The sequence below is a fragment of the Thermobia domestica genome, chromosome 14, assembly GCF_964235325.1.
Source record: "Thermobia domestica chromosome 14, izTheDome1.hap1.1, whole genome shotgun sequence".
Taxonomy (NCBI): Eukaryota; Metazoa; Arthropoda; class Insecta; order Zygentoma; family Lepismatidae; genus Thermobia; species Thermobia domestica.
In genome coordinates, this window is record NC_137467.1 from 15,278,285 (window position 1) to 15,305,068 (window position 26,784).

The window sequence follows — 26,784 nt, forward strand, 5'->3', positions numbered from 1 at the left end:
TCAGTCAATTAGCGTATGAAAATATATCTATAACATTTTTTATTATGTTTACAACTTAATTTTGAACATGTCCGCTATGCTTACTGCAGTATTTTCAACTTAATATTCCGTAGCTATACAGTATACTATTTAATTTTCGGATGATGATTCTACAAGTTCTTCCTCGGAATAGAAATGTGAATTTAGGCAAGACAGCCCATACAGTGCTCACACATTGCAGAGCAATTTATTTTAGTTATTTTGCATTTACAGTATTGCCTACATCCTTGCTTACACGAACATGATATTATGTACAGAAGCTCGTCTGGTGCAAATGGCTTGGATGTGGGAATAGGTTTCAATGTCTTTTTGGAGCGTCCGTTTTCTTTAATTAATTCTATCCTCCAACCCCATTCTGTGTCAGGAAGTTTATTTCCTAACCTTTTCTGTACTTGCAAAAATACTCTGAGCGAATGTTCATTACACGCTTCAGAAGTTGGAGGTATTTTGGCCAGGTCAAAGTTGGATCTTAGTGAACTTTTCTTTGTGAAAGACAAAAATCTGTGGTATCGGGTTTCATTCAAATTTGAGTATTTTCCCAAATCATACAAAGCCAAAACTAATTTTTCACCTGTAGATAATATTTCTCCTTTAGATTTTGAAATATCTATAAAAAAAAAAAAAAAAAAAAAAAAAAAAAAAAAAAAAAAAAAAAAAAAAACCACTCTGGCCCAGTTTTGAAATTCCGGTGATTTGAGCATATCTATTACTTTTAATTTGCCCATACCATAAAAACACGATGTCGTGTCACATCCTGTAAACGCATGACAGAACAAAAGTAGTTGCCGGCAATCTCCAAACTTTTCAATCAATGTTTCAATCCTGAAGTACCGTGTGTTCGGAGTCACACCACCTTTCTCTTTACAGAAGTAAACAGAAGCACTTTCTTTCTCAGGAGACAAAGCAGTAAGTAAGACTACCAGGTCAGTATCAGATCCTACAACAATAACTTTTGAAGCAGTTTTCAACTGTTGAATGGCCTTCATTACAATGTCAACATCTGCGTCTTCCTCTGCTGTAATTACAGTCAATCCCCGTTTCACGAGTTCAGACCCCAGAGCCAACGATAATCTCTTCTTATTGTTTCTATTACCTAAGAACTCGTCTTTTCCCGTGGCACAGACTGTGTTTTGACAAAAAAATATGTCTTGTGAAGATTTTTTCGCCGCTCTCCTGTTTTGTTCTTCATTTTTCGTGGTAGGCTCACTAGGGTAACCATCAAAAACAACGATAGATTTTTGACCATATTTATTAAGAACATGTGTACAATAGTTCTCTAAGACAGCTCCAAAGGTACACTTTTTTGGCCATGGCAGATGGTGAAGAAGAAACCCTCCGTCTACAATATATGTTGCATCCTTTACATCTAGGATGCAACTTTCATCCTTTCAAAAACTTTCATCAAGGATGATTTTGTACCTTTTCGAAGAGAAACTTCGTCAAACAGAGCTGGTGGGCGTACTGCCAATTCATATTCGAAATATGTCTTTAATTTGCTGGCGCTATCACAGGCACACAATATCCGATTAAAAAGCTGTTGAGAATTGATATTGACCTCTTTGGACTCTTGCTGACTTCTGTGCTGCCTGTGTCTTCACCTTTTCTGTGCAGTTTGAGTTCTTGGAAATTTTTACCTTTAATTTTGTTCATGGTAGACAAACCGATATCGTATGCTTGATCACAGTTTATTGAATAATCATAAACAAACCCAGTGGCTAAAGAGACCAGTTCACCAGACAACTTTGTAAAAGGATTGTGTTCTTGTAACCAAGCTGTAAACTTCTGTAAGTCTGACAAGACTTTCTTCTTTCTGGATTCTCGTAGTTACACGTGCTGTTCGCTAAACTGCCTTGCTGTTCCGAAAAAATCTTCTACAGCCTCATGAACTCTGAGAAAGAATGGTGTTCCAAGTACGCATTTTGAAAGAGTATTGTCAGTAATGCCACGGCCATGTGTCAGTCCTCCAACAGATTTCATGGGTCGCATCAAATCTTGTTCTATGCACATATCAGACCACGTTCCTGACCAGCACTTGCCTTTCCGCCTAATAGTGAAGAATCCTTTCTCCTTAAAAAGAACTAGTTCTTAATTTGTGAGTTTTGATTCAAGTTTGCACATCTCTTGTGCATACAAGTGGGCGGATTTAGCATAGGGGAGATGTCCGGCAGCATGAAAATATGGGAGCATTTGAATTGTTGTATTCATATGTAAATCCCAGTTTCCTGATCTTTCTGCAAAGGTAAACAGCATTATAAGGTCAATGCACGTAAGGAGATTAACCCACAGCTTAATTGTTCTGCTTAAAGTTCTAATTTCCTGCAAGAAATCGTTAAATTTGCTCAAACCTTCTTAAACAGCTGGTTCTTCTAGAACATCTTGTTCATTAAAACTCTTTTCAAGAAGATCTTTAGAAATATTTTCCAAATATGCAAGAGAGCCATTTATTTCAGGAAAACTGCTCTTCATCACTTTAACAATCGCACAAGCAGTAAGGCTATATGCTCGGACAGCTCTTGCGTACGCGTGACCATTCAAATGTGGTTCACAGTCAGTTTACCGTAAACTGTAGCCCATAGGTCTTCCAAACCACTCCCCTCCATTATCTTTCCAATAGCACCCATAAAAGACATTAATAGACGGAATCCTCCTAACCTCAGAATAATTTTTGACACTTCACTGTTGGGATTTGCTGACGCTACAATTTCAGCCGCCTTTGAAAACAATGGTTGATCGAACGTAACAATACAGGCACGGCGTTGCTTCTGACATTGTTCTGCAGCATAACTGAGAGCAGAGAAAATTGTTGATGGATTGCTAGGATCCATGTTTATAAAGGGAATTCTCAATATATATGTATCCTCACAATCTTCTCTTCTACTCATTACGGAGGTCATGAATCTATTCCACCCAGGCTGCATATCTGCGCCTGCAATCCACAAAACATTCATTGGAAATATGGGGTGTACCGTTCGACATTCAATTCCTCTGGTAACTTTCAAGTCATTAAAATCTTCCACAAAAATATTGGAGAGCCCACTACGGTGACTTTTTTTGGCATACGAAAGAATACGAATGGTTTCAGGATTAAATGTTCCCAACGGAGTTCGCTTCACCTCCACTTCTGTTTTAACACATTTACTTAGTGTTATGCATTTTATCCCTCCATGATATTTGAGGCGAAAATTTGAGCCCGCTCGTCTTCAAACTTACCTCGCTACATGGCTAATTTTAAGAGTAACCCCCACAATATATACACCGTTGGAAAGATAATTTTATGCTCTTTAAGATTTATTTGAAACATTTTTCCATATCACAACTCACTAAGGAAATATAAGAGGAAAAACAAAATGGCGCGGGCGATTTTTTTCATTTTTTACTCTTTAGGTTAACATTGCCAAGAAACCATTAGGTTTATGAAAAACTTTAAGGAATACGAAATTGTAGAGCACATTTCACAGATTACGAGAAAAAAAGAAGCATGTCAATATGTCCATTAGTTTTGAAGATATGGCTTTTTTACTAAAACGCCCATTTTTTAACTTTGAGGGGGCGTGGGGGGAGAAGCTCCAGGGGGAGGGGCGGGGACTTTTGGGAAAATGTTCCTCTCATAGTGGTCTATCACTTGAGAGAAAATCAGCTTTACCCAAATTTTTTCCGAACTTTGATGTTTTTTGACCTTCATTGACTGGGCTATTTAGGGTAGTAAGGAGAGAAAGGATTTTCGGTTTTTCACCAGATTGAAAGCAACATTGTCCGTTGTTTGTGGCAATACGGGAAAACGGCCAAACAGTTTGAAATGAGATTTTTGAACATAGTAACCACTCTGAACTCGGTTTTTGTCATATCAGTTTCATTAAACGGAGTATTCTAAGGGTGTGAGGGCGAGGGGGAAGAGAAAGGAAGAGTTGAAAATTTATGCGAGTTGAAAAATGTAGCATATCACGAGCACGTTAAGCCAGGAAGATGAAACCTGGTATAAAACTTCTCATTACAGTTAAGTGGACACGTATCCCAACGTTTTTCAGAATTAATTTTAAGGGTGAGGGGGGGTGGGGGTTATTACTATTTTTTGCAATATCGATATGGATGTGAAACCGACTGACCTGTTTGAAATAAAATTTAGAACGTGGGTAGTACCACCTCAAGATGGGATTTAATCATTGTACCTTAATTAATGAGCGTATCTTAAGAAGGGTAGTATAACGATATCGTTATAACTCTTTGAAGAACCCTCATATACGGAAGAGGATTTCTTAGAATTAGTGCGCACCAAGACAACATTCTTAGAATTGTAATGCTGCGAAGTTTCTCGCTCACAACTTTCTATGTGTGTGTGTGTGTGCGGCTGCCCACCTACCTCTCTCTTCGTATGGCCATATATGAACGAAGAATTCAACTCAGCTTAATTTCCTTCTCCCTACCTTCGGAAGCTGAATTGCAGGGCTAAAAGGTAGCAGCGGACTATATGCAAAAATGTGCATATTTTGTATTACTGACCAATTATTAATATTATCATCTGTTTAAATGTGGTTAATGTGCTTTCAATAATCTAATATGTGTATTTAATTATCTCTTATTAGTGAAGAAGTTACCTAAAAACTAAATGTTTTGTGGGAACTATCTTTCATTCCCATAATGTATCCATGCGCCTTCATTGCGAGAGAAGTGGATAGCAATGACTGGACGCGGAGAGTGAAAAATGGACCACGAAAGAGAATACGGTTTTCTCCACTCCAGTTTTCTTCATCTAATAATTATTTTAAAATGAAAACTCTCAACATAACTCTTCGTTACTAATTCTGCAACTGAGATAATAATTAAGAAGATGATTTTAAATGTTAAAATACATCAGTTTCACTTATTTACAAAATCTACAAAATGATGTAATGGAGTAGCCAGTGTTAGCAAGAATGGAACCAGCATGCAAGAGGAGTGAACCTTCAAATAAACAGTGCTAAAAATCCTCATCTTCAGTGAACAGTGTTCATGCTTACGTTTTCAATTATTCGACTTTCGTTGCCGTAAATACGTGCCCGAAAATATCGATATTCGGTCGTCGCATAATACGGGGCCACATTATTACAATTTGAAAATTATTTTAGTGCTTGTAAAATATGAAGTGCCACAATAATTAAATAGTTTGAAATATACGTATCAAATATATGTTTTGTGTGTGTTAATTGATATGCAAGTGACGTAAAAGTGTGCATGCTATATAATAATATTTTGTGTTAGAGCATAAATATAGTGCATGTATTTGTTTTATTATGATTACAATTTCAGCAGTGCAACAGGTTGGTATTGTTATTCGTGGAGTACATGGAAAAGAAATACATGTCGCACCCAACGTTCCCCGAACACTGACCGTACACTGAGTAACCATGAATGGAACAATCAGCTGATCCAGCTGAGGTGGAAGCAGGAGTAATCACGAACACGATATATATCAAATGTCCATGGTTCTAATCCTGAGTTTCATCAGTTTTGTTCTCAATTGGTTAATGTATACTTGTGGGTTGGTATCACTTAGTCCAAGAGTCTGTTTCCTTTCATGAATCAGTACAAGGACGTTCAGGGATCAAACCCGATACCATTAAATCTGTTCATACAAACAGTAGCCCACAGGAAACGAACCCAAATACTCTCTTATAGTAGTAAAGTTCAATATATATATGTTTAAAATCAGAAGATCTGCATCTTTGACGCACACACACACACACATATATATATATATTGTTGAGGAAGTAACGTTAAATGGTTTTATTTTTAAATTTTTAATAATTGGATTAAATAAAGATAAAATAAATGAGAGAAAATTAAAAGGCAAAATTAAAAGATAAAATTAAAGTCAAGAAATTACAACAACGCAGAATTAGGTTAAGAAAATAGATTTCAAAATTATGTTATCCAAGTATTGTTTTCGTTATGTCAGTTGTAAATACAGACATGTAAATGTGCAATGTTTTGATTACAAAGAATAATAAAAAAAGTAATGCAGTGTCAGGAATATTGTGACAGTCGTTGTAATGTTTTTGTTATTATTTGTCAATTGTTAACATCGATACAAATTTTAGGATGTGACAAAATTGTCAGATTACGGAGATAGATGTCTGGAGATTTTGTCTATTTGATGATCATTGCAGAAATGTGAACTTCGGCAATGACATAGCAAACACGTGGAGCAACGTGAAGCAAGGTGGCAGTTTGGAAATTGACAGGTTGGAAATAAATACTCTACCAAGATGAGATGGTGAGGATTCGTTGATCATTCGTTGAGGTTTCGTGGAGCATTCGACGGAGAGAGCATTCGTTGATCAGTCGATGGAGAAGAGACTCTCAGTTCATTCATTTTTAAGTTTGACAATTCAACGAGATTTACTTTGAGAATATTTACTAGCTATGGCGAACTAGTCTACAATATAAGTTCTACAACCAGTTTACGTTTGAGCATCTTGGTAGCAGTATCTCCAGTGGTTGGAGTTAGCTCTGCTGCACCTTAGCTTCCTCAGAATCAACATCAACATCAACCCTGAAGGTATGTGTTTGCTATTCACTTATCGTCATCAAATAGAGAAAATAGTCAGACTCCGTAGGTTGTGATCTGGTAACGTTTGTTCATTCTCTACACAACACAATACACTTTAATACCACAATTTTTATTGAAAATACAATGACTATTAACGAAACTTGGAATGTGTTTTCTTTCTTAGTAGTAACTGAATTTTCCCGGACATTATAGAAAATGTTCGGAGGACAATCTCCCTGCGTCTTCGAGCTACGCACTTGCTATTAAAGGCAACACAGGGGGGTTGACAATATATATCAAAGATGCAGTATCTTCTGATTTTAATCATCACACTTTCACTGAAATGCGTATCCTAAAATGAGAATGGGGTTCAAATATTTCCTACACATCTATTCTTTCCGTGCGAAGAACGTGCACTGGTAGCTAGTCGAAGTAATAATAATAATAATAATAATAATGTATCGAAACTTACCTTGATTTATCGTAACCAAATATTTCTTTAATATATTTAGAGTAATCTTCTGTTTCCTCTGGTCCATCATCAATAAAATCATCCAACTCTGAATCATATTCGTCATCACTTTCAATACGACCTACAGAAAAAAAAAAAATCATAGTGTTAACGAAACAGCTGTGAAAGAGCTCTTATTATCTAAACCCAGAAAGACACTACCATCTGTCTTACAAAATAATCCTCCAATACACAAAAAATAAACACAATGTACTACTTTACAAACTTGCTTCTCGATTTACTATTTATGGATTCTGGATAATAAAAAGTTTCGATATGACAATACTGTGCAGACTCAGAGTGGGGAAACGGTCACTGGACTTAGAACCGTTACTATATGCCAGCCAGGAGACTAGCGGAACGAAACATTCTCGAACCGCTGGATCGCTCGACATGGGTCTGGGAGTAGCAAAGATCGATCTCCCAGTTTGACACTACCTGACTTTTTCTTATGGGGTGTTTTAAAGGACAAAGTGTATCAATATCATATACGCAATTTGGCCGAACTACGGGAAGCTATCACAGAAGAGTTCCACAGGATACCAGTACGGGTCTGTCAAACTGCTTGTAACAACGTTGCGCTTCGTCTCCAGGCAGGTATCGATTTGGAGGGTGTACTCATGAACTGTGGCATGGAGAACTGAGATTAAAATTCTTGTAAGGTAAGGTGTGAGTGTAATGTGTTTATGTTCAAGTTTTGTTGCTAGTTTCTTTACCGTAGTTTTTGAAACATTAATATACATAATTATGGGTCACCCTGTATATTATATACAATACTTACATACACATTACTGTTACGAACAATATTTGAAAACCTCGAAGTAATTCTAAGCCTAAGCCCTGAAGATAAGTGTCCCGGTGAGCGAAATGTCAGTTATAAAACACATGAAAAGAATATTATTTAGGTGAGTTAGTAATTATTATTATAATATGTTCCATACCCTCAATAACCATTTAGTAATTATCATAATAATGTGTTCCATACGCTCAATAACCAATTATACGAAGACCGTCCAGAAAGTAGAGAACGATTGTGCATCGCGCGCGGCGTCGACCCCCCCCACCACTGCAATCGCGTGCGCGACAATTAGCTCTCCTTCCTTGACCTCAGTGTAAGCCGAGTTTCAATGCTGTGTGGCCACGCTAGTTGCTTTTGCATCGATTCAAAATGGCGGCGTCAATCGTAGATCCGTCAAATGTGAAGTACGGAGTGTTCCTTGTTTTCTGAACGCGCAAAAGTTGAGTCTATTAATATTTATAGGCAAATAAATACTGTCTATGGTGATAATGCAATGAATGAGTGAGCAGCGAGGAAATGCTGCATTATGTTTAATCAAGGAAGGACAAGCCTGCATGATGATCAGAATGGGAGGCTGTCACTTGTTACGGAAGAACTGAAAGAAAAAGTTGAAAACATACAGAAAAACCGACGAGGATGTTACACGAATCTTTTCCACAAATTTCACGATCGCTCCTACATGAAGTAGTGATTGTACACCTTGGTCACTCAAGCAAGCAGTAACAGCCTGGTCAAATCTTTGGCAGGAGATGAGTATGACACAGGCAATGATAAGCTGGTCTCGTGTTATAACAAGTGTCTTGACAATTATGGCGAATACATGGAAAAGTGGAGTAAGATCCTGTGGCTTTGTAAATAGTTTGATGATGATATCTTTTGTTTTTATTTAACCATTCCAAAACGTTCTTTACTTTACTTTCTGGACGACCCTCGTACTTCCTACATAACTTTTCCAGTATCGGTCCGAACTACCGGAATTGTGTATGTTTATTTTTCTGGTGTTTCCATTCTTCTGTTCAAATCACACCTTCAACAGTCATATGTGACTCAGAAGTAGGTATACACACTTGCATTGATCAAGTATAATATTCTAGTTTATTGGTTTATTTACTTCTGCTTTTCCGAGCTTAAGATTTAAGTAAAAATACATTAAGAACAAATAAAGAAATTAAGTCTGTAACGCCTCACTTTCATGGGTTACGTTTGTTTATCGGTATGAATATGAAATATGTTGTACTATTATTATTATTATTATTATTATTATTATTATTGTTTGGGTCGCCATGTTGCTTCACAACAACAATTCCTTAATAATTTGTTTTTAAAATAATCCTTCAACTACGTAATATAGGAGCAGAACGCTTCTAACGCATCTCACACATATCAGGTATCCAGATTCTTGTACAGTTGGTGCAGATAAAGTAAACATATTATACTAATATGATATCTCAGCAGTTTCAAACGTAAAATATCAAGCAAAATAATTATTAATTAAAGAAATAGATAAAGATTTTAATATTTCAGGAGAGCAAATTTTATAACAACTTGTATATATTCTATTTTAGGCGAGATGATACCATCAGTAGTTTCAGCGGCGAATCTACAACAACATATCTAAAACATTCATATCTTCATATGTATATTTAGCTCATTGTAGAAACAAATTACTAAATTATAACAGAACACAACAGAGTGCAATTGTCAACAAATCGGGTACTTTTTCATTCTTCATAATCCTCATAAAACAATTATCGTAGACAATACATAAATTTATTTTATACATTATCTTTTATCATTTATTTATAGTCGTACTAATTATAATTTTCCCCTGTTGATGATACGACTCTGATATACGATATTCTGTCGAAACTCTTACTATTCTAACATTTGCTTTACGAATATTTAATTATCAGATTGCTGCTACAAATAAGCCTAACTAGAGAAACAAGTTTTCAGTTTTGGTACTTTAATGCTTCTGATATTTTATTTTATTTAAATAATAGAGGTATCGAACTAAATTTGCTTGATGTAGTCTTATAAATTGTGGACTTAACTTGGGTAACTTAAATTTTAGGCATACAGCTTAGGGACATATAGGGATTAGGGACAAAAGCTACTTAGAACGACATTTCTATTAATCGCAGCTACTCAATTTATATTAAAACCTTATTCTTTCGTAACACAATTCACTAAAATTAGGTCTAGTACTTTCCTATATTTAACTGCAGATTATCTAGTCTTGACATAACAAATACATTTTTTAGATTGATAGTGTCACAATTTACTTTTCATTCCGAACTAACAAGTTTTCGTTCTTTTTCTTCAAGACTTCAGTACTTAGAAACTAGAGAATGGCATTCACGGAGATAACAAAGCTTCTGTACAAAGCACCTAGTACTAACTTACAACTTGCAAACATTCTGTAACTGTACCAAATAGTAAATAATGTAATAGTAATAATAAAATGGAACATTATAACACATAGCACATAGACTGGTATAATTGGTTGCTCAAATTCAACAATAACAATATTTCATAACACTTTAAATAGGTTAATATAAAGAATAAGGACACAGACAAGACCACATAATTTCTGTAATGGATCAAAGTGGTCTATTACAAGTATACCTGATGGATAACAATAAGAAATAATATAAAATGCAATGAGCTGATCAGTACGGTACTGTATATCTAATTTTGGGCCATTCTGTATAATAACAAAGTGAGAAATGAATTATGTCTACTGACTTTTGTTGCTCTTATATTCTGCAATCTTGTAAAATAATGTGGAAAACAACACATCTTTCCCCTCTCAACACCCAATTACATTACATAAACACAACAGCAGCGACTCTCTAAAGCAAACGCAATAACTCAACAGATACGTAGTATTTCAGTAGGATCCTATATCTACTGGTATTAATGTTCGGCCGCATTTCATTATTCTTTTGTTTTGTATTTGGCAACACTGGGATGATTGATAGTGCTTTATAAGTGTCAATGTGGCGTGTGTGACTGCATAGTGTGTAGTTGCTTATGCATAGCAATTATTGTATTTAGTTGTACAATATACTATTTAGTTGTACAATATACTATTTATTATATTGTAAACACACAACTAAATACAATAATTGCTATGCATAAGCAACTACACACTATGCAGTCACACACGCCACATTGACACTTATAAAGCACTATCAATCATCCCAGTGTTGCCAAATACAAAACAAAAGAATAATGAAATGCGGCCGAACAATTAAGTACAAATAAAATAGTATTTATATGCAAAACTTACGTTTGTTGGGCCTGGCCTTGTTAGGTGGCGGTCTTCTACGGACATCTGGCGGAGGAAATTGACGAGGTTTCATATCTTTTGGTGGAAATTGTCTTGGTCGCACATCTTTCGGAGGAAATTCTCGAGGTTTTACATCTTTCGGAGGAAATTCTCTTGGCTTCCCATCTTTTGGAGGCATTGGTTTCGGTTTTAGATCTTTGGGAGGGAATTCTTTACGTGGTTCCTTTGAATTTAACACCCGATTTTTGTCCAAAGCCTTTGAGCTCTCTGGTTGCTTCACAGATTTTGAGGGACCTTCTGAAGGTCTGTTGGGTTTATTTGATGAATCTTGATACTTAGCCATTTTTGCAGGCGGTTCTTTTGTGTCCCTATCAGGCGGTCTCTGTGGTTTTAACGATTTTTCTGGTATTCGGCTATTATTACTTTTGTTAACTGAAGAACCGTCCCTATTCTTCTCGCCTTTGAAGAGATCAGGTCGTTTCTCGGGGTTATTTTTGCTGCTTGAAGGCATGTCTTTCTTGGTAACAGGACCCCCTTTATCAACCTTAGGTGGAAGACGTTCTCTCTCCTTATCTCTATTCACAAATTTATCACTTGATGCATTTTTACTGGGAACAGGTTTTCTGACCTCCTTGCAACTCAACTCCGGTTTGGAACTTTTAACCCTAACATCTCGATCTTCATTATCGCTATCCCTACTTTTACTGAACTTGGAGGATGTCTCCGGTCGAACTTTTGAGTTCTTTTCGCGGGATACAAAATCCTCGTCACTAGAGCGATTTTTATTCAGTTTCGCTGATGGCACTTTAAATTTATTTGACTCACTATCACTATCACAACGGGATTTCACACTTGAGTTATTTTTATTATAACCACGATTATCTTCATTATCACTATCACTTTGTTGGTCCCTGGAAGATCTAGATGAGAAAAGTTTTCGACACCTATAGTCTTTTTCTAGTTCTCTCTCTTCTTCTAAATCATCATCTTTATTAGTCCTATAAAATTTAGACGACTGGGCACTAGATTTCACACTTTTACTTCGATATTCGTCCGGTTCATCATCATAGTTCTTCCGGTTTCTCGGCGGTGACTCGTCATCACGACGTTTTGGCGGTATTTTGAAATTATTTCGATTCACATTTCTATCCCTATAATCATAATCATCATCATCATCATATTCTTTACGATTTCTTGCCGGTGGCGGGGAGCTATCTTCACGGCGTTTCGGCGGCACTTTCGAGCGGTTTACATTTCTGTCCCTATCATCATAATCATCTTCATATTCTCTACGATTTCTTGACGGTGCTGGAGAGCTTTCCTCACGACGTTTTGGCGGCATTTTCGAGCGGTTCACGTTTCTGTCTCTATCATCATAATCATCTTCATCGGCATATTCTTTACGATTCCTTGACGGTGGTGAATTCTCCTCACGACGTTTTGGCGGCATTTTGGAGCGGTTCACGTTTCTGTCCCTATCATCATAATCATCTTCATATTCTCTGCGATTTCTTGGCGGTGGTGGAGAGCTTTCCTCACGGCGTTTCGGCGGCACCTTGGAGCGGTTCACGTTTCTGTCCCTATCATCATAATCATCTTCATCGGCATATTCTTTACGATTTCTTGACGGAGGTGAATTTTCCTCACGGCGTTTTGGCGGCATTTTGGAGCGGTTCACGTTTCTGTCCCTATCATCATAATCATCTTCATATTCTCTGCGATTTCTTGGCGGTGGTGGAGTGCTTTCCTCACGGCGTTTTGGCGGGATTTTGAAATTATTACGGTTTACATTTCTATTCCTATAACCATCGTCTTCATCTTCTTCATCCGCATATTCTCTACGATTTCTTGGCGGCGAAGAGTCTTCCTCACGGCGTTTTGGTGGCATTTTGGACCGGTTCACGTTCCTATCTCTATAATCATCTTCATCGTCGTATTCTTTGCGATTCCTTGGTGGTGGTGGAGAGCTTTCCTCACGACGTTTAGGCGGAGCTTTAGAGTTATTTCGGTTCACGTTTCTATCCCTATAATCATCATCATCGGCGTATTCTCTACGGTTTCTCGCGGGCGATGAAGGACTTTCTTCCCGGCGTTTTGACGGAATTTTAAAATTATTTCGGTTCACGTTCCTATCCCTTCCATCATCTTCTTCATCGTCATAGTCCCTTCGATATCTCGGTGGTGACTCGTCGTTACGTTGTTTCTGTGGAATCTTAAAACCACCTTTATTCGTATTTCTATCTCTGTCATCGCGCTCTTGCCTACTTGGAGCTTCCTGATTGGGCTTTCGAAAACTTTTCTCTTCTCGATCCCTCCCAGACACTGAGGAATCTCTCTCTCTTTGCGGCTGAGGACGAGAATCAGCACCACTACCACTCCCAGGCGGCCTTTTTCCTGCTCTCGCCGCTTTCATTGCTTCTATACGACGGCGTTCTCTTTCCTGGCGACCATCTCTCTCCCGCAGAAATTCTTCTCTTTGTTTCTTGGTCATTAAACGCAGTGGCTCTTCCTCTTTTGACGTTCGCTCCGCAGAAACTGGCTGAAACTGTTTTTCCTGGGCCATTCGCAGAAGCTCAAAATAATCCATTGGAGGTGGTGCTGCGCTGGATTTCTTTGCAGGTTTTTTCTTCTCTCTGTCCTTTTCTTTATCCGATCGGCCGTCTTTCTTCGATGAACGAGAGTCCTCTTCATCTTCCTCCTGATCCAGCTCTCGTCTATCTGGCATATATTCCTTCGTTTGATCACCGTCATCTTCGTCCTTCTTTGGATCTTTTGATTTTCTCTTTCGATGTCTACCCAAAGATTCCTCTTCCTCCTGTTTTATTAAAGCCATTCGAACGCGATCCTGAAATAAACAAAAGAAAATCTGTGATCAATTGTTTCATTACTCGTTATATATAGTTTAGACCAGTGATCGCCGAACCGTCGATCGCGAGCTACTAGTAGCTCGCGGAGACATTTTCAGTAGATCGCGTTAACGTTCCGGCTGGATAACCTTGATTCCTCTATAAACAAACGTAAGATTAAAAAAAATAGTAGTTCTTTTGGTTGGTAGCTCACAGCAGGATTTAAAAACGGATTTAGGATTTAGATTTCTGGGTTTTCGGCATCTATGACTATGTTAACCCGTCACTAGGATTAGGATTAGGATTTAGATTTTTGGGTTTTCGTCATCTATGGCCATGGTAACCCGTCACGTTTGAGGGATGACGTCCTTCGGCGAGCACACGATCCGAGGAAAGTGAAGGAAGGAAGCGCCCTGGAACCTATATGTAAGGTGCCACCCCAGCATTTGCCTGGTATGAATGACGAAAACCCAGAAAAAAAAAAACTCAATCAGGATGACTGGTCTGAAAAAGCTATTTACACTTTTTAGACCGAATGTTCCCACCGGAAATCGATTTAGAAACGGAACGGTAGGTCAGAACTTTAATAAGTTTGGCGACTACTGATTTAGACAAATAATATGACATACAGTATAATTCCGATTTTACGTTCCTGCATTTAATGAAAGATTAACTTGACTCCGAAAAAGAACGAACGCTATACACATACATAATCCATTTAAATCCGCATTTAAGGAAAACCATAAATTTGCGGCAATTAATGAACGAAAGACACATCATTAGAGCTTTTCTATTTCAAGTGTGCCCTCAGAAAATATGAGAAGCACTTCCGACCAACCTACCCCACCCTATTACGGAGGGAACCCTCCCTTTGCTTAGGGGAGAAAACTGAATGACCTCGGCTGTGTTACCAATCTGTCATTCTGTCGTTTGTTTTTGACGAGTAAAGATCGTAGTCTACCTAGAATGGCTGACAAGACAATTTACAGCGAAGTCCGTAAAATAATTCATTATGGTAACGCTTCCGCATCCAACAATTGAAAGATCTCGGCTGCAGCAACTTGTCCCTTCTCTTTCGAGGGAGACACGGGAAAACAAACATCGACTGGAGCGGCATACTTGAATTAGGAAGGCTCAAGTAATGCAAAAAGTATTCATGTATATACGTAAGGGGGTGCCTCATTACGAACCGATCAAGTCTTGCACTAGAATCGATACGTCCACTTGTATATGTGTATTTCGATAAATCATCGTAGGATTTATGTTCCTAGGATTCTCTACATGCAGTGGCAAAGATATTCATGTTTGTACTATTCTTCTGAGCTCAAAAATGTTGATGTTACCAAATCAATCTCCAGGTGTTTGTTTTTATTTTGATGTTTGATCATATCTGCTCTGGGTTTCAGTATGGAGTTTTTCAGGTTTGGGAAAGTAAAAACTCTGATACTGTACATATTTTTAAGAATAGTACGTTAGATTTAGTGGCTTGCCATTTAATAAAGGATCTGAGGTAAGGTTTTACTTACGTTTATTAAATATGCTAATTTTGTGTTCGTTTTAAATGAACAATCCTTAAAAAATGCCAACAAAAATCATTCAGATTTACTGTTTAAAAAACATACAAAGCTTGTTCAAATAGTAAAATTTCAAACCATACGTTTTAGTAAAACTCATTTTATATGATGAGCACTTCTTTTACATCGAACTCCTATTCAGTGAAAACTCTCAAAATAAATAACTAAATAATCTTTTAAAAAAATCAAAAGCAATTCGTTAAATAAAGGTCATGTTATAGTTAATAACTTGCATAAAGACGAAACCGTTGCCAACACTGCATGTAGGAAATATTCTGAGAAAGTAAGTAGGGTAGAAGGGAAAAACTGGGCAGAAAACTTTTTTAAAATTTACATTTTGCATTTCAGTATATTTTTATGGAATTTAATTACACCTAAATTTTGGGTGGGTAGGTATTTATCATAAGAAAAGCTCAGATGAATTTTGAGATGGTGTAACAATGACAAAAGAAACCAAAAACTGATTTGATTGAGAAGTAATATATTTGAAACCGAGTTTAAGGTCTGTGTGTGTTTTGGTTTGAGTCACAATAAATCGCGCATCTGTTAATGTGTCTTGAAACTGATTTTTGACTGCTGCTTAAATCATCATATGGATGCTGCCGTGAAGAGCAGCAATCTTGAATCCTCACTGTGAGGCAGTTAAAATTTTGTTAAACTTTGTACCTCCCAATTACCCTCAGAGGGTAACTGGGCGCATGATGCGGGGGTAAATGGGTGGAATGTCTTAAGTGAACATTTTTTGCTTAGAATTCATTTAAATCTTGTGCTCCCTTTGTCTTTCGTGGTGTACACTTTTGCTTCATAGTGCATTGTGCTTATTAAGCTCTTGTATTCAACTTAGGCCTCCAGTGGCCGTTGTGTATGCCAATAGCGCTAATGCTGTAAATAGGACCTGTTTATCAATCCAGAGTTCAAACATATGTTCTATTGTAATAGTTTATAGTTATTTAGCGTTATTCTTATTACCTTCTTCTATGTTTGTTTGAAAAACAGGGCCTGTCATATATTTTTTTTGTTTATTTTTTTTTTTATCCCATTTTCGGCCAAAGTTTTGATCGCTTATAGTTTTCTTTCGTATGTGATACATTTTGGATTAAGTTCACAGGGCAATATACTATGCGATAAACAATAACTGGAAGGCTTGAAAAAGCATCCAAATATCTCTGAGATTTAGAACTAAGTTACTCCTTATTTTGCATAAATAAAGGTATAATATTTTTCTAGGCCACATAAAATTATTAGTTTTTAAGTGGAATACAAGTAATATACAGCAAATGAAAACTTTAGTTTTCTTCATTTACACCCAATCACCTTCACGGGTTCATGTGCAACGGCAATGGTTTTAATCATTTTGCACCAACAACTAAATCAGACTAACAACTAAAAAATGTTGCAAGCATCAAAAATAAAGGTGCTGAAAGCTTACCACTACCACAGTAGGTGCAGAAGAACCTGCAACATACAATCACTTGTCACAACTAGATAAACACCTATAACGTGTGAGGAAAAAAAGGTTGAAAAGAACATACCTTCCAATTTCCCCCTTCTACCCTACAAGATAAAGATTTTACAGATAGTGCTCGTATTTTGTGTCTATGTAGTGAGATAATAATAAGACAGTATTGTGCAAAAAAGACTCACGATTATGCACCAAGGCTAAGGGAGACATTGATGATAAAATGAATCAAACGGTGGAATGAAGAAAGTGAGAGAAAACGAGAGAACCCTGAGTAAACCCCCACACACGATCTTTGTCTAGCACAAAGCTCACTTGGCGCGAGCTGGGATCGAATCAGGTGCACCAGAGGTGAACCTTCTACCACTGAGTAACAGTGGCCCCCCGACAGTAATTTTTTCCTCTTTTTTCTTGCATCAAAAAATTCCACTCGGCTTGAATCGGTATCGTTAACACACCAGGTGAAGTAGACGATAACCTTTATCGATGCAACCGCCCGAACCTGACACAAGTTAAGTTCCTGCCATCGTCTAGACTCAGTGTTGGCAAGTCAGTGAATTTTAATTTTTACCAAGAAAGAAATGTAAATTTTATACTGTTCATTTTTGGATTTAGCAGATATTTTCAGTATTCACAGTATGAAACACTTCTTTACACAAAAACATATTAATCTAACAAAATTAAGCGTCTCTTTAGGGTTGAGGAAATAAATTTATTCATTATGCTTTGTAGCTTAATAGAAAAACTTAGGTTTATTATTATTTTGTTTTTAATTTCTGGTGGGTCGACTTATGATCAAATAAATACGGTATTCACAAATACACTTTATCTTAATATAAGACACACACATACACACATATTAGAAAAACAATACCTTTGTGCTTTTCAGATCTTTCACAGTCTTCACAATTTTAGTATATTTGGGTTCCTCAGGCGGCATATTGTTGTACTTTTCCATCATCTTTTCGTAGAATGCTGAGGCTTCCTGAGAAACGTATCCGTAGTCATCCTCATCTGGTTGGTAACTTCCTGAAAAACGAAAACGGAATAAATCACTTCCATTGCTTACGTTGTAACATAAAAATTTCAGATTTTGGTTATCACACAGAAAAATCGATACTTTAGTATAGGCAGCGATTTTCTTTCCTTTCTTTTTTTTTTATTTCCAGTTTTGGCACATTATATAAAATTTATGACAAACTTAAAACTTCTTTTTTCACGTGTAATGGTAAGTTACTTTGTATTTTTGATCATAAAGATACATTACAGTACGATACTGCAATTACCTATTAAATAACAAAAAACAGTTATTGTTACAGTTTTGAAATATATAAGTAATAAATTTTCCAATAAAATGTAACTTTCGCTCGGCGCAGCGTTTGAACATGGCTGCCACAGTATAAAAAACTCCAATTTACTGTTTTATTCATTATATATAGTGATAATTATACATTAAAAATAGAGAAAATTAAGGGAATGATGCATTACAAAAACAGTTGAGAATACTCCAAGAGCATTCTCAGAACGAACTTAAAAAGAATTAATTTTTCTTAGTAACTTCTACAGGCTCTATAAAAATTGTACTATGTACACTCATGTCCAAAATTACTGTCGCATATCTATAACTGTCTTCTTGTAAGAATATAATTTGATAATGACTTTGCAGGGTACTTTTTAATACTGATACTATGTGTATAATCGGGAAATGTATATCTGTGGTAAATTTCATAGGAAAAGAATTATAAATACGAAAATTAGAACGAGTAAAACAAAATGTTGCTAAATGAACAAGAAAGTTTTATTTTCGTTTTATTGTTCTTATTTACTGCTCTTTTGACATGAAATTTGCCACATACATGTCTTTGCCGATTATACACATACTAACATTGTAAGAAATACCGGGCGAATTCGTTATCAAATTATATTCCTACAACAACATATTTATAGACATGCGACAATAATTTTGGACATGAGTGTACTTTATAAACAATTCTTGTAATATATATATATCCATTTATAATTTCCTTGCGTATCAGATTTTTTCCACATGTTTTGTTTCACAGTTCTGTTAAAACGTTCTACGATATGTTGTTTTACGAAGACACATGCTCAAAATGGAGGGCTCAAAATTAAAAAATTCGCAAAATATCTCTCTATGACTTACGGTTCCCGAGATATGACTCCTAAAATTTCCCGAAATCGGAACTTTTTTGACCAATATCTTGGGAAAGGTAAGAGTAATGCGAAAAATTCCATCACTTTCTTAGATAGTTTTTGATGCTCTATTGAATGGAGGACTCAAAATCGAAAAATTTGCAAATAACAGACATGAGAGAGAGAGAGAGAGAGAGAGAGAGAGAGAGAGAGAGAGAGAGAGAGAGACATCAGTAACGAACTTTTTAAATTCGTTGAAGATAGCTAAAATGGACTGTGGGGAGAAATAGTGTAGATAAATCAATATTTCCATATCTTCACATTTCTGTACGTTCACAAAAGCAATCAATATTTCTATACCAAATCTTCTCTTGTGTCAAATTTAAATATTAAGAGTGAAAGTATGAGATTGAGCGGGAATCAAGTATGTTCATTAAAATTCTCCCTAGTACTTTCCCACACATACGAAAGCACACGCTTTATACCCTTGAGACCGGTGTGTTCGTGGCATTAGAAGAAATTGCATTCTGAGGGATTTATAGATGATAGATACTGTTTATCTAAAGAACAAAATGAGAAGAAAGGTTTCAATTTTAATTGATATAACGATATTAAAAAGAAAAAGTTCTCTTAACGTTATTACGTTAAAAGAGCTCTAAGAGTGAGAGCAGGGGAGAATCACTGTGCATGGCAACTTCAAAATTTATACAGGGTTCCAATGGATCTGGGTATATATATTTCTCTGAGTTTCCCTGACCTTTGGCAGGAAATTCCCCGACTTTCATGACAGGTGTCGGATGACGTTGACATATAAATAAGGAATAAATAACGGTGAATATCCATATATGAGAACATTTATTCTATAGAGACAAATAGTAATCAATTGCTCATATGTATATTCTACTTTTGACCTGACCTGACCTAACCTAACCAACGTGCCATACTGTGATCATTAATACCTACCCACAAACGTCTGACAAGCAATCAATCTTAAGATATTATACTTCTTATATATTTATTTAATAAAAATGACAAGGCTCTTTTAAAAGATCCATATTCAGTTTCAATAAAGTTTTGTTACTTATCCAATACTCCAATTATCATATTACTTACGAACATCTGACACTGAAACATAAGAGACATCTTACATTCATTAACAGTGACAAGACTACATCAAAATATCTACATTTTGTTTCAATTAAGACCTGTGACTTACACTCTTCTTGTTTTTATTAAATAAAAGGAACTAACCATACAATTTTTCATTCAGGCCACCATTTTGTCATCACTGCTATGGAGGGAATTAATGAACCCATGTTTCATCACAGACCACGACAGTCTCTCCATTCTTTTCACATCGGTACAGACTGCGTTACTGCTACTAAATATTTCTTTGTATTCAGACCTCAAAAGGCAAACCCACTCAGCACTCACTGTGCTAAATTTAAGATAAATCATTCACATTATTGTTCCTATACTCTCGACAATTATTTGCAGTTCTCCAACAATTCATCTAACAGTATTCTCTGACCTTTTCTTAAATAAGTGCTTCATATCTACTCGTCTTTACTGGTAACGTTACGGTGCTTCATTTTCAAGGCTACTCCGACCTTCTCTCAAATATGCATCAATCATATATTCAAGACTAACACTCACTCACCTCGAGACAGCTTTTCAAGTCTCTATAAATCTTTAATTGGATCAACACCTTCATCTGTCACAAAAAATAATTCGCTGCTCACCACTACTGTGTACCCCTTGCTCCTACATAATGATTGCAACTGATTTAAAAAATTAAAAAATAGTGTTACGTAGCGAGTCCATCACATGAGGTTCCTATGTCATCTTTTTCGAGATACGGAATCGTCCAAAGAAAGGATGATCTTTAATAATTTGTTTTAAAAAGTAAAGAAATATTGTAAAAATTACCGAGGAGGCTTGAGATTGTAAGATATAGAATTGTTATTATCAGGGTGGAAAAAATCATTTTTTTTAAAAAAAAATAATTTTTGTTGATTTTTTAAATTTAAATCGATTTTTTTGATTTAAATCAAATCTTTCTCCTCGTATAATACAAGTCGCGAACTGAAGAAAAAACATTAGGAATTAGTATTAAATGTTAATTATGCCATTTAAGTGAAAGTATTGGAGTTGAATTTTGAATTAATCCCCAATCGTTAACCTATTTCAATCCCAAACATTGTTTCTTCAGCACTAAGGACATTTATCAACATGACACTTTTCTTTTCACGAAAGTTACTGATATTTCGGAGGGGCATATTAAAAAAAAATCGGAACTAGCTAGCGGCACGAAATACATATAAAGTACATAAATTTCGCCTAAAATTAAGTAGCTAACTCTATGGCCTATGGAACCCAGAGCTCCAATGCCACGTTTACAAAAGCTCTCCATTGACTTCTATCCTTAGCCAATTGGATCCAGTCTCTACTTTGTATTTCCATTTCTGCGAGATGCATCTTAACATTGTCCTCCCATCTGCGCCTAGGTCTTCCTAATGATCTTTTTGCGATTGGTTTTCCAGTTAAGACTTTGGAGGCGTTCCTACTCTCTTTCATCTTGGCTACATGACCTGCCCAGCTAAGTCTCCTAGATTTGATGACCTTGACAATGTTTGGTAAACCGTATAAATTATGTAGTTCCTCGTTATGAAGTTCCCGCCATTCCCCATTCCCGTTCCTCTTGGGTCCGAATATTCGACTCAGGATCTTGTTCTCAAATATTTTCAGTCTATGCTCTTCCCTCATTGTAAGCGACCATGTTTCGCAACCATACAGAGCAACAGGCATGATTATTATTTTATATATTTTAAGCTTCAAATTTCTCGACAAAAGATTTTGAACTGATTAATAACAAGAATTTCCTGCTTTTAGTCGACATTTAAGTTCTTCGTGAATATGGTTTAGATCTGTTAATATTGATCCTAGATATCTGAAAGCATCCACTTTCTAAAAAGTATTATTCGATATTTTAACGCATCCAAAATTTGCCGTATTATGATTCCGAAGAACTTCTATGTATTTAGTACATAAATTTCTAAATGCGCTCCTATTATCTGGAAACAAACAAATAGACGTGGACACAAGAGAATTTTTGCCTTAAATGTCCATGGTGATTTCCCCGTTGGAATAGTTAACGATTTAAAAACCGTATATTACGAAGAGAAGAAAGCAGGATTCACCCGTTACCCGTTCAAAACGGGACTTTCCCTAATCATCCTTTGCATGATACTCGTTTTTATACTGTGCTTACATACATTTAAGTCTCAGTGTATTATGATTATTATCTTCCATAATCAAAATAACAGAAACGGGATTTTACTTATTTTCACTTTAAATTAATTTATTGCGGATTTTGATTTAAATCAGACTGATTTAAGTCAATCCACCCTTGTTATTATGAAAGGAGTATGGCATTATTCTTAGAGATAATGAAAAAGTTCAAAATCTTAGTCCTTTTAACGAAATTGTTATTGGAGTTTTTTCTGTTTTTTTAATTGAGTGAGAGAACTGGCAACATTGCTTTCAGTCTACGTGGTGGAGTCCGTCTCTAGCCACGACGATTTGATAAATCAAGAGAACGAAAAACGATCAAAATTAAAATAATAAGCTCAATTATCCCGGGTTCTACCCCAAAATCCCACCGCAGTCCCTTCTGCGGGAAGGAGGGTTCTCGGCAGGATTATTTTAATTTTGTTTAATTGGCATTCGTTTACTTGGGCTCCTGGCGGATGCGGGCTTTAGAGTTATTAGCGTTAAACATTGTGTATGTATTCCATGAGCCATGTCTACCAGCACAACTTTATAAGAGCAAATTATTTATTATTTATTAAACACATTCCCAGATACAGCATAATTTTGCCATTTTACACAGGGAAATGTTAACAAGCAGGAAAAGAAAAAAAGAAAAAGGACAAAAACAATAAAAATAAATAACAATAATATCAACAAAGAGTCCACAAGTAATATTATTTGGCCAGTATGCGTTCTATTGCTCTTTCAAACAAATCACGAAACTTTCTGCTCATTCTAATACCTAAAGCAATTAACTATTATTACTAATTGCCTTAATTCTTTATTTTTATTTGTTGCAGAATATACAACAGCAATTTCGAATATGTAAGAAATTGTTTATTTTTCTTACGGAATTTTAGCACCAATTTACAATTACTTCTATTTATTAACTGAACAATTTCAGAAGAAAGCATATACTTACCTTGTATTGTGACAGCTGTGTTAACATTATCCCTTGCATCATCTATTGCAGCTTTATTGGCGGCTTTTGTCCGATGTAACATAGCCTGCACTCTCCTGTTAGCCTTTTTATCTTTCGCGCGAAGAGCAAGCAATTCCTGAAAGAAATGAAAATGAAATGAAATATTACCGTTTTATGTCCCACGATTATGCCAAAGGTGACAGTGATGATGAGAAATGAATGCAATGGTGGAATGAATAGTGGGAGGAAATGAGAGAACCTCGAGAAAACCCACCAATACGGTGTCTGTCCACCACCCCGATGGCAGAACTTTCTTTCTTTGTCTTTCTGCGATGAGCGTTTGTAAGTGAAATTTTTTTTGTGCAGAAAAAACACTTGTGATTGTTAAAAATACGCTTTTACGCGAGGCGTAATAAACAGTTCAAACTATATGCGAGTCGTCCATGGATTTAAGACATCTACACATAATAGGCATCTTTTTACACTTTTCTGTTGGCTATATTATTTTTTCTCTCGCAATTTTTCTGCAATCACATCGTAGATCGCGGCATGTTTTGCTATGGGATCCACCATAAGGCCCATTTGGCGCGAGCTGGAATTGAATCAGGAACCTCGCACACCAGAGGTGAACACTCTACCACTGAGTAATTCCTGAAAAATATATTTGAATTAGTCTTACCCCCTCTACCTCCCCTCTAAGTCCCATATCACCAGCGTTCCTTTGTATACACCGGTGTTTGTCCGCACGTTAAATCCGAGCGACGTATATGTATGTTCTTCCTTTTACTTGTTCAAGTGGTGCTGAGTAGCGGTGATCTTGAAAGTCAGCAGGCTGCCCATAGACTTCTAGGCAGGGCTGGCGAAAAGCATGTTTTTTTGTTGTTTTTTTTTTCCGAAAAAATCTGCTTTTTTGGTTTAAACCCGTACTTTTTGGTTTAAACAATTTTTTTTTTCTTTATATGATTTGATCTATGTATTTATATTACATATGGACAGAAATAAGTTTGTTTCGCCTTGGTGTTATTATTCAACAAAGGGATTATGCTGGAAGGAGTCGCATAAGCTTAAAGCGGAGTCCAAACTGCTTCTCGAGCTCGGCTTATATCCGAGAGAAATTGTTCTCTATTTGGACTCGACACCGGGACTAATTGACCACAAATACGATGAGTCTGCCGACTCATGAAGCACTCCTGATAAAAAAAAACGTTGTACTGATCTTTACATACTTGTAATATAATCGTCAAGTCATTTCAGAAGGGCAAAAAGATAAACAGTTGCACAAGTGAAACTATTATATATAAATCGGGAAACTCCCACCTTAGTCATTGGAAAAATCCCGTTATTGCTTTGCTTGTAAAATTTTAAGGAAACATCATAATCAGTACGTTAAAACTAAGGGATTAAACTACAAATTTTGTATGTAGATATCATTCAATAAAATTAAAACGAAGTCCAGTCCAGGCTAATATTGGAAGCTACGTAGGTAGTCGATAAATTTTGCCAATTTCTATCAACATATTTAGGATTTCTTTATAAAATAACAGACATTCATTGAAGCAGAAATATGCAATTAGGTGTTTCGTATGTTTAGGCTTAACATCCTTATGTAATACAAAGGTTTTCAAGGAGAAAGCTTTCGCTTAATGTGACACCCAAACCGCTACTTGGTGTACACTTGAAAGAAAGGGTTGGTTCGGCCAAGAATTAAACATGGCACGTCTTGACTAAAAGGTAATAAAATTATGCAGATGGTTTGATATGTGCAAAAGTCACCATTCACACGATTTAAAGCATTTTTCGTTCTTTTGAATATATATATATATGATACAATTCAAGAGATGAAACAACGAAGATTGTCTTTGTAAAACTGACTAAGCTTCTTTTCATCAGCATCTTCCTTCATCTTTGTGGCACTGTCAAGCATTACTTGTGCTACATCGGCTCCAAGATCTTTGTTCTTAATGGCCTCTCTCAACCGTTTACTTGGTTCCTTTCAGCAACCTATCAGATGTTTGTCTCCTCTTTCCTTCTTCATCCCTTAGACGTTTTAAAGTACATTCTTTTTCTTCAGTTGTTCTTTTCTCAACTAAAAGTATATTTTTCTCTTTTTCTTCAGCTGCCCGTTATTTTTCCTTTGCTTCTGTTGCTTGTTGTTGTTCCTTCAATTTTCTCTACTGCTTGCATAATTTTCTACACCTCTTTGTAAGCAATATGTGCTAGATCTAAAAGCTCTTTATATATACGAGATGTGTCTTTCCATCATATATCTCATGTAGAGTTCCCTTAATGTAAGAGCTCTCTTAAACGAAATCTTTGTTTAACCTCCCAAAGAGCCTAAAATACTACTTGTTTAAAAAATACTGACTTTTACTGATTTTACTGACCAGTTTGCACCCCTATATACATGGGCGGCGATTAGGGGGGCAGTTGCCCCCCCACTTTTTGAAGTAACCCATTAATGTATATAGTTTCATTTGGAAATGTGAAGTTTTTGTATGTATTACTGGTTCATAGAAAAAAATGGTGCCATATAATATTCGCCATTGCGTGAGTACGTGATGGTTGTCCTTCCGTGGAGTTAAGAAAGCTGCAGAAATTGCGTTTATTTGCCACCATCTCAAATAACCCAAAAGTCAACCTATTGGAACACAACAATTCCAGCATACTTTCACTACTTACAAGGATTCAATATATTAATCAGCCGCTTTGAATTTTAAGATGTTTATGAGCAAGCAATCAAATCTCTGTTTAAGGGTACAAAGGGCTAGTACCTACTTGCGTTGGCCTTGTCAATTTACTTAATAAAATATGAAATACGATATACGGTATTTTAACCAGAAAATATCGTATCCTATTAGTTATACAACCTTCCGTCAAGTCTTGCCCCCCCACTTTTAACGTCCATTTGCCGCCACTGCCTATATATATATATATATATATATATATATATATATATATTCTTCCTTAACCTTCTACTCAAACCGCAAGTTGATCAACCATTTCCGGTTTTAACATCGATCACTACAGAACAAAAGCAGTAATAGCGAAAAGTAAGGAAGTTTTTGAAATGGATCCAGCGTCCCAAAGATGAAACCCATCTCCACAATTATTCCTGAAATAAAACCGGAAGTTGTAGAAATACATTACCACTTCCGGTCTCAATATTGACTTCTCTAGAGCAAAAATGGATAGGGGAAATGAACAATGATGTTTCGATTCCAATATTAGGTTTTGTCTTCAACCTTATCGTTTTATCGGGGGCATGGTAGCTCAGTGCTATAGCGCTGCTGTGCTGGTTCCCTGGTTCAACGTTAAACTGGAAAGATTTACTTATCGGTCTATCAAAC

The 26,784-nt window shown here is 36.2% G+C and overlaps 1 protein-coding gene across 1 annotated transcript in view; it reads right to left on the reverse strand.

Annotated features, from left to right (window-relative positions):
* Window positions 1–26,784, reverse strand: part of LOC145669543 (uncharacterized) — a 46,364-nt gene that overhangs the window by 15,692 nt on the left and 3,888 nt on the right. Inside the window, exons 3-6 of the mRNA XM_081737732.1 lie at window positions 23,438–23,573; window positions 17,924–18,078; window positions 11,171–14,015; window positions 7,038–7,158 (exon numbers count right to left, since the gene is read on the reverse strand). Of these exons, the coding sequence (XP_081593858.1) occupies window positions 7,038–7,158; window positions 11,171–14,015; window positions 17,924–18,078; window positions 23,438–23,573 (3,257 nt within the window). The remainder of the gene's footprint in view (window positions 1–7,037; window positions 7,159–11,170; window positions 14,016–17,923; window positions 18,079–23,437; window positions 23,574–26,784) is intronic.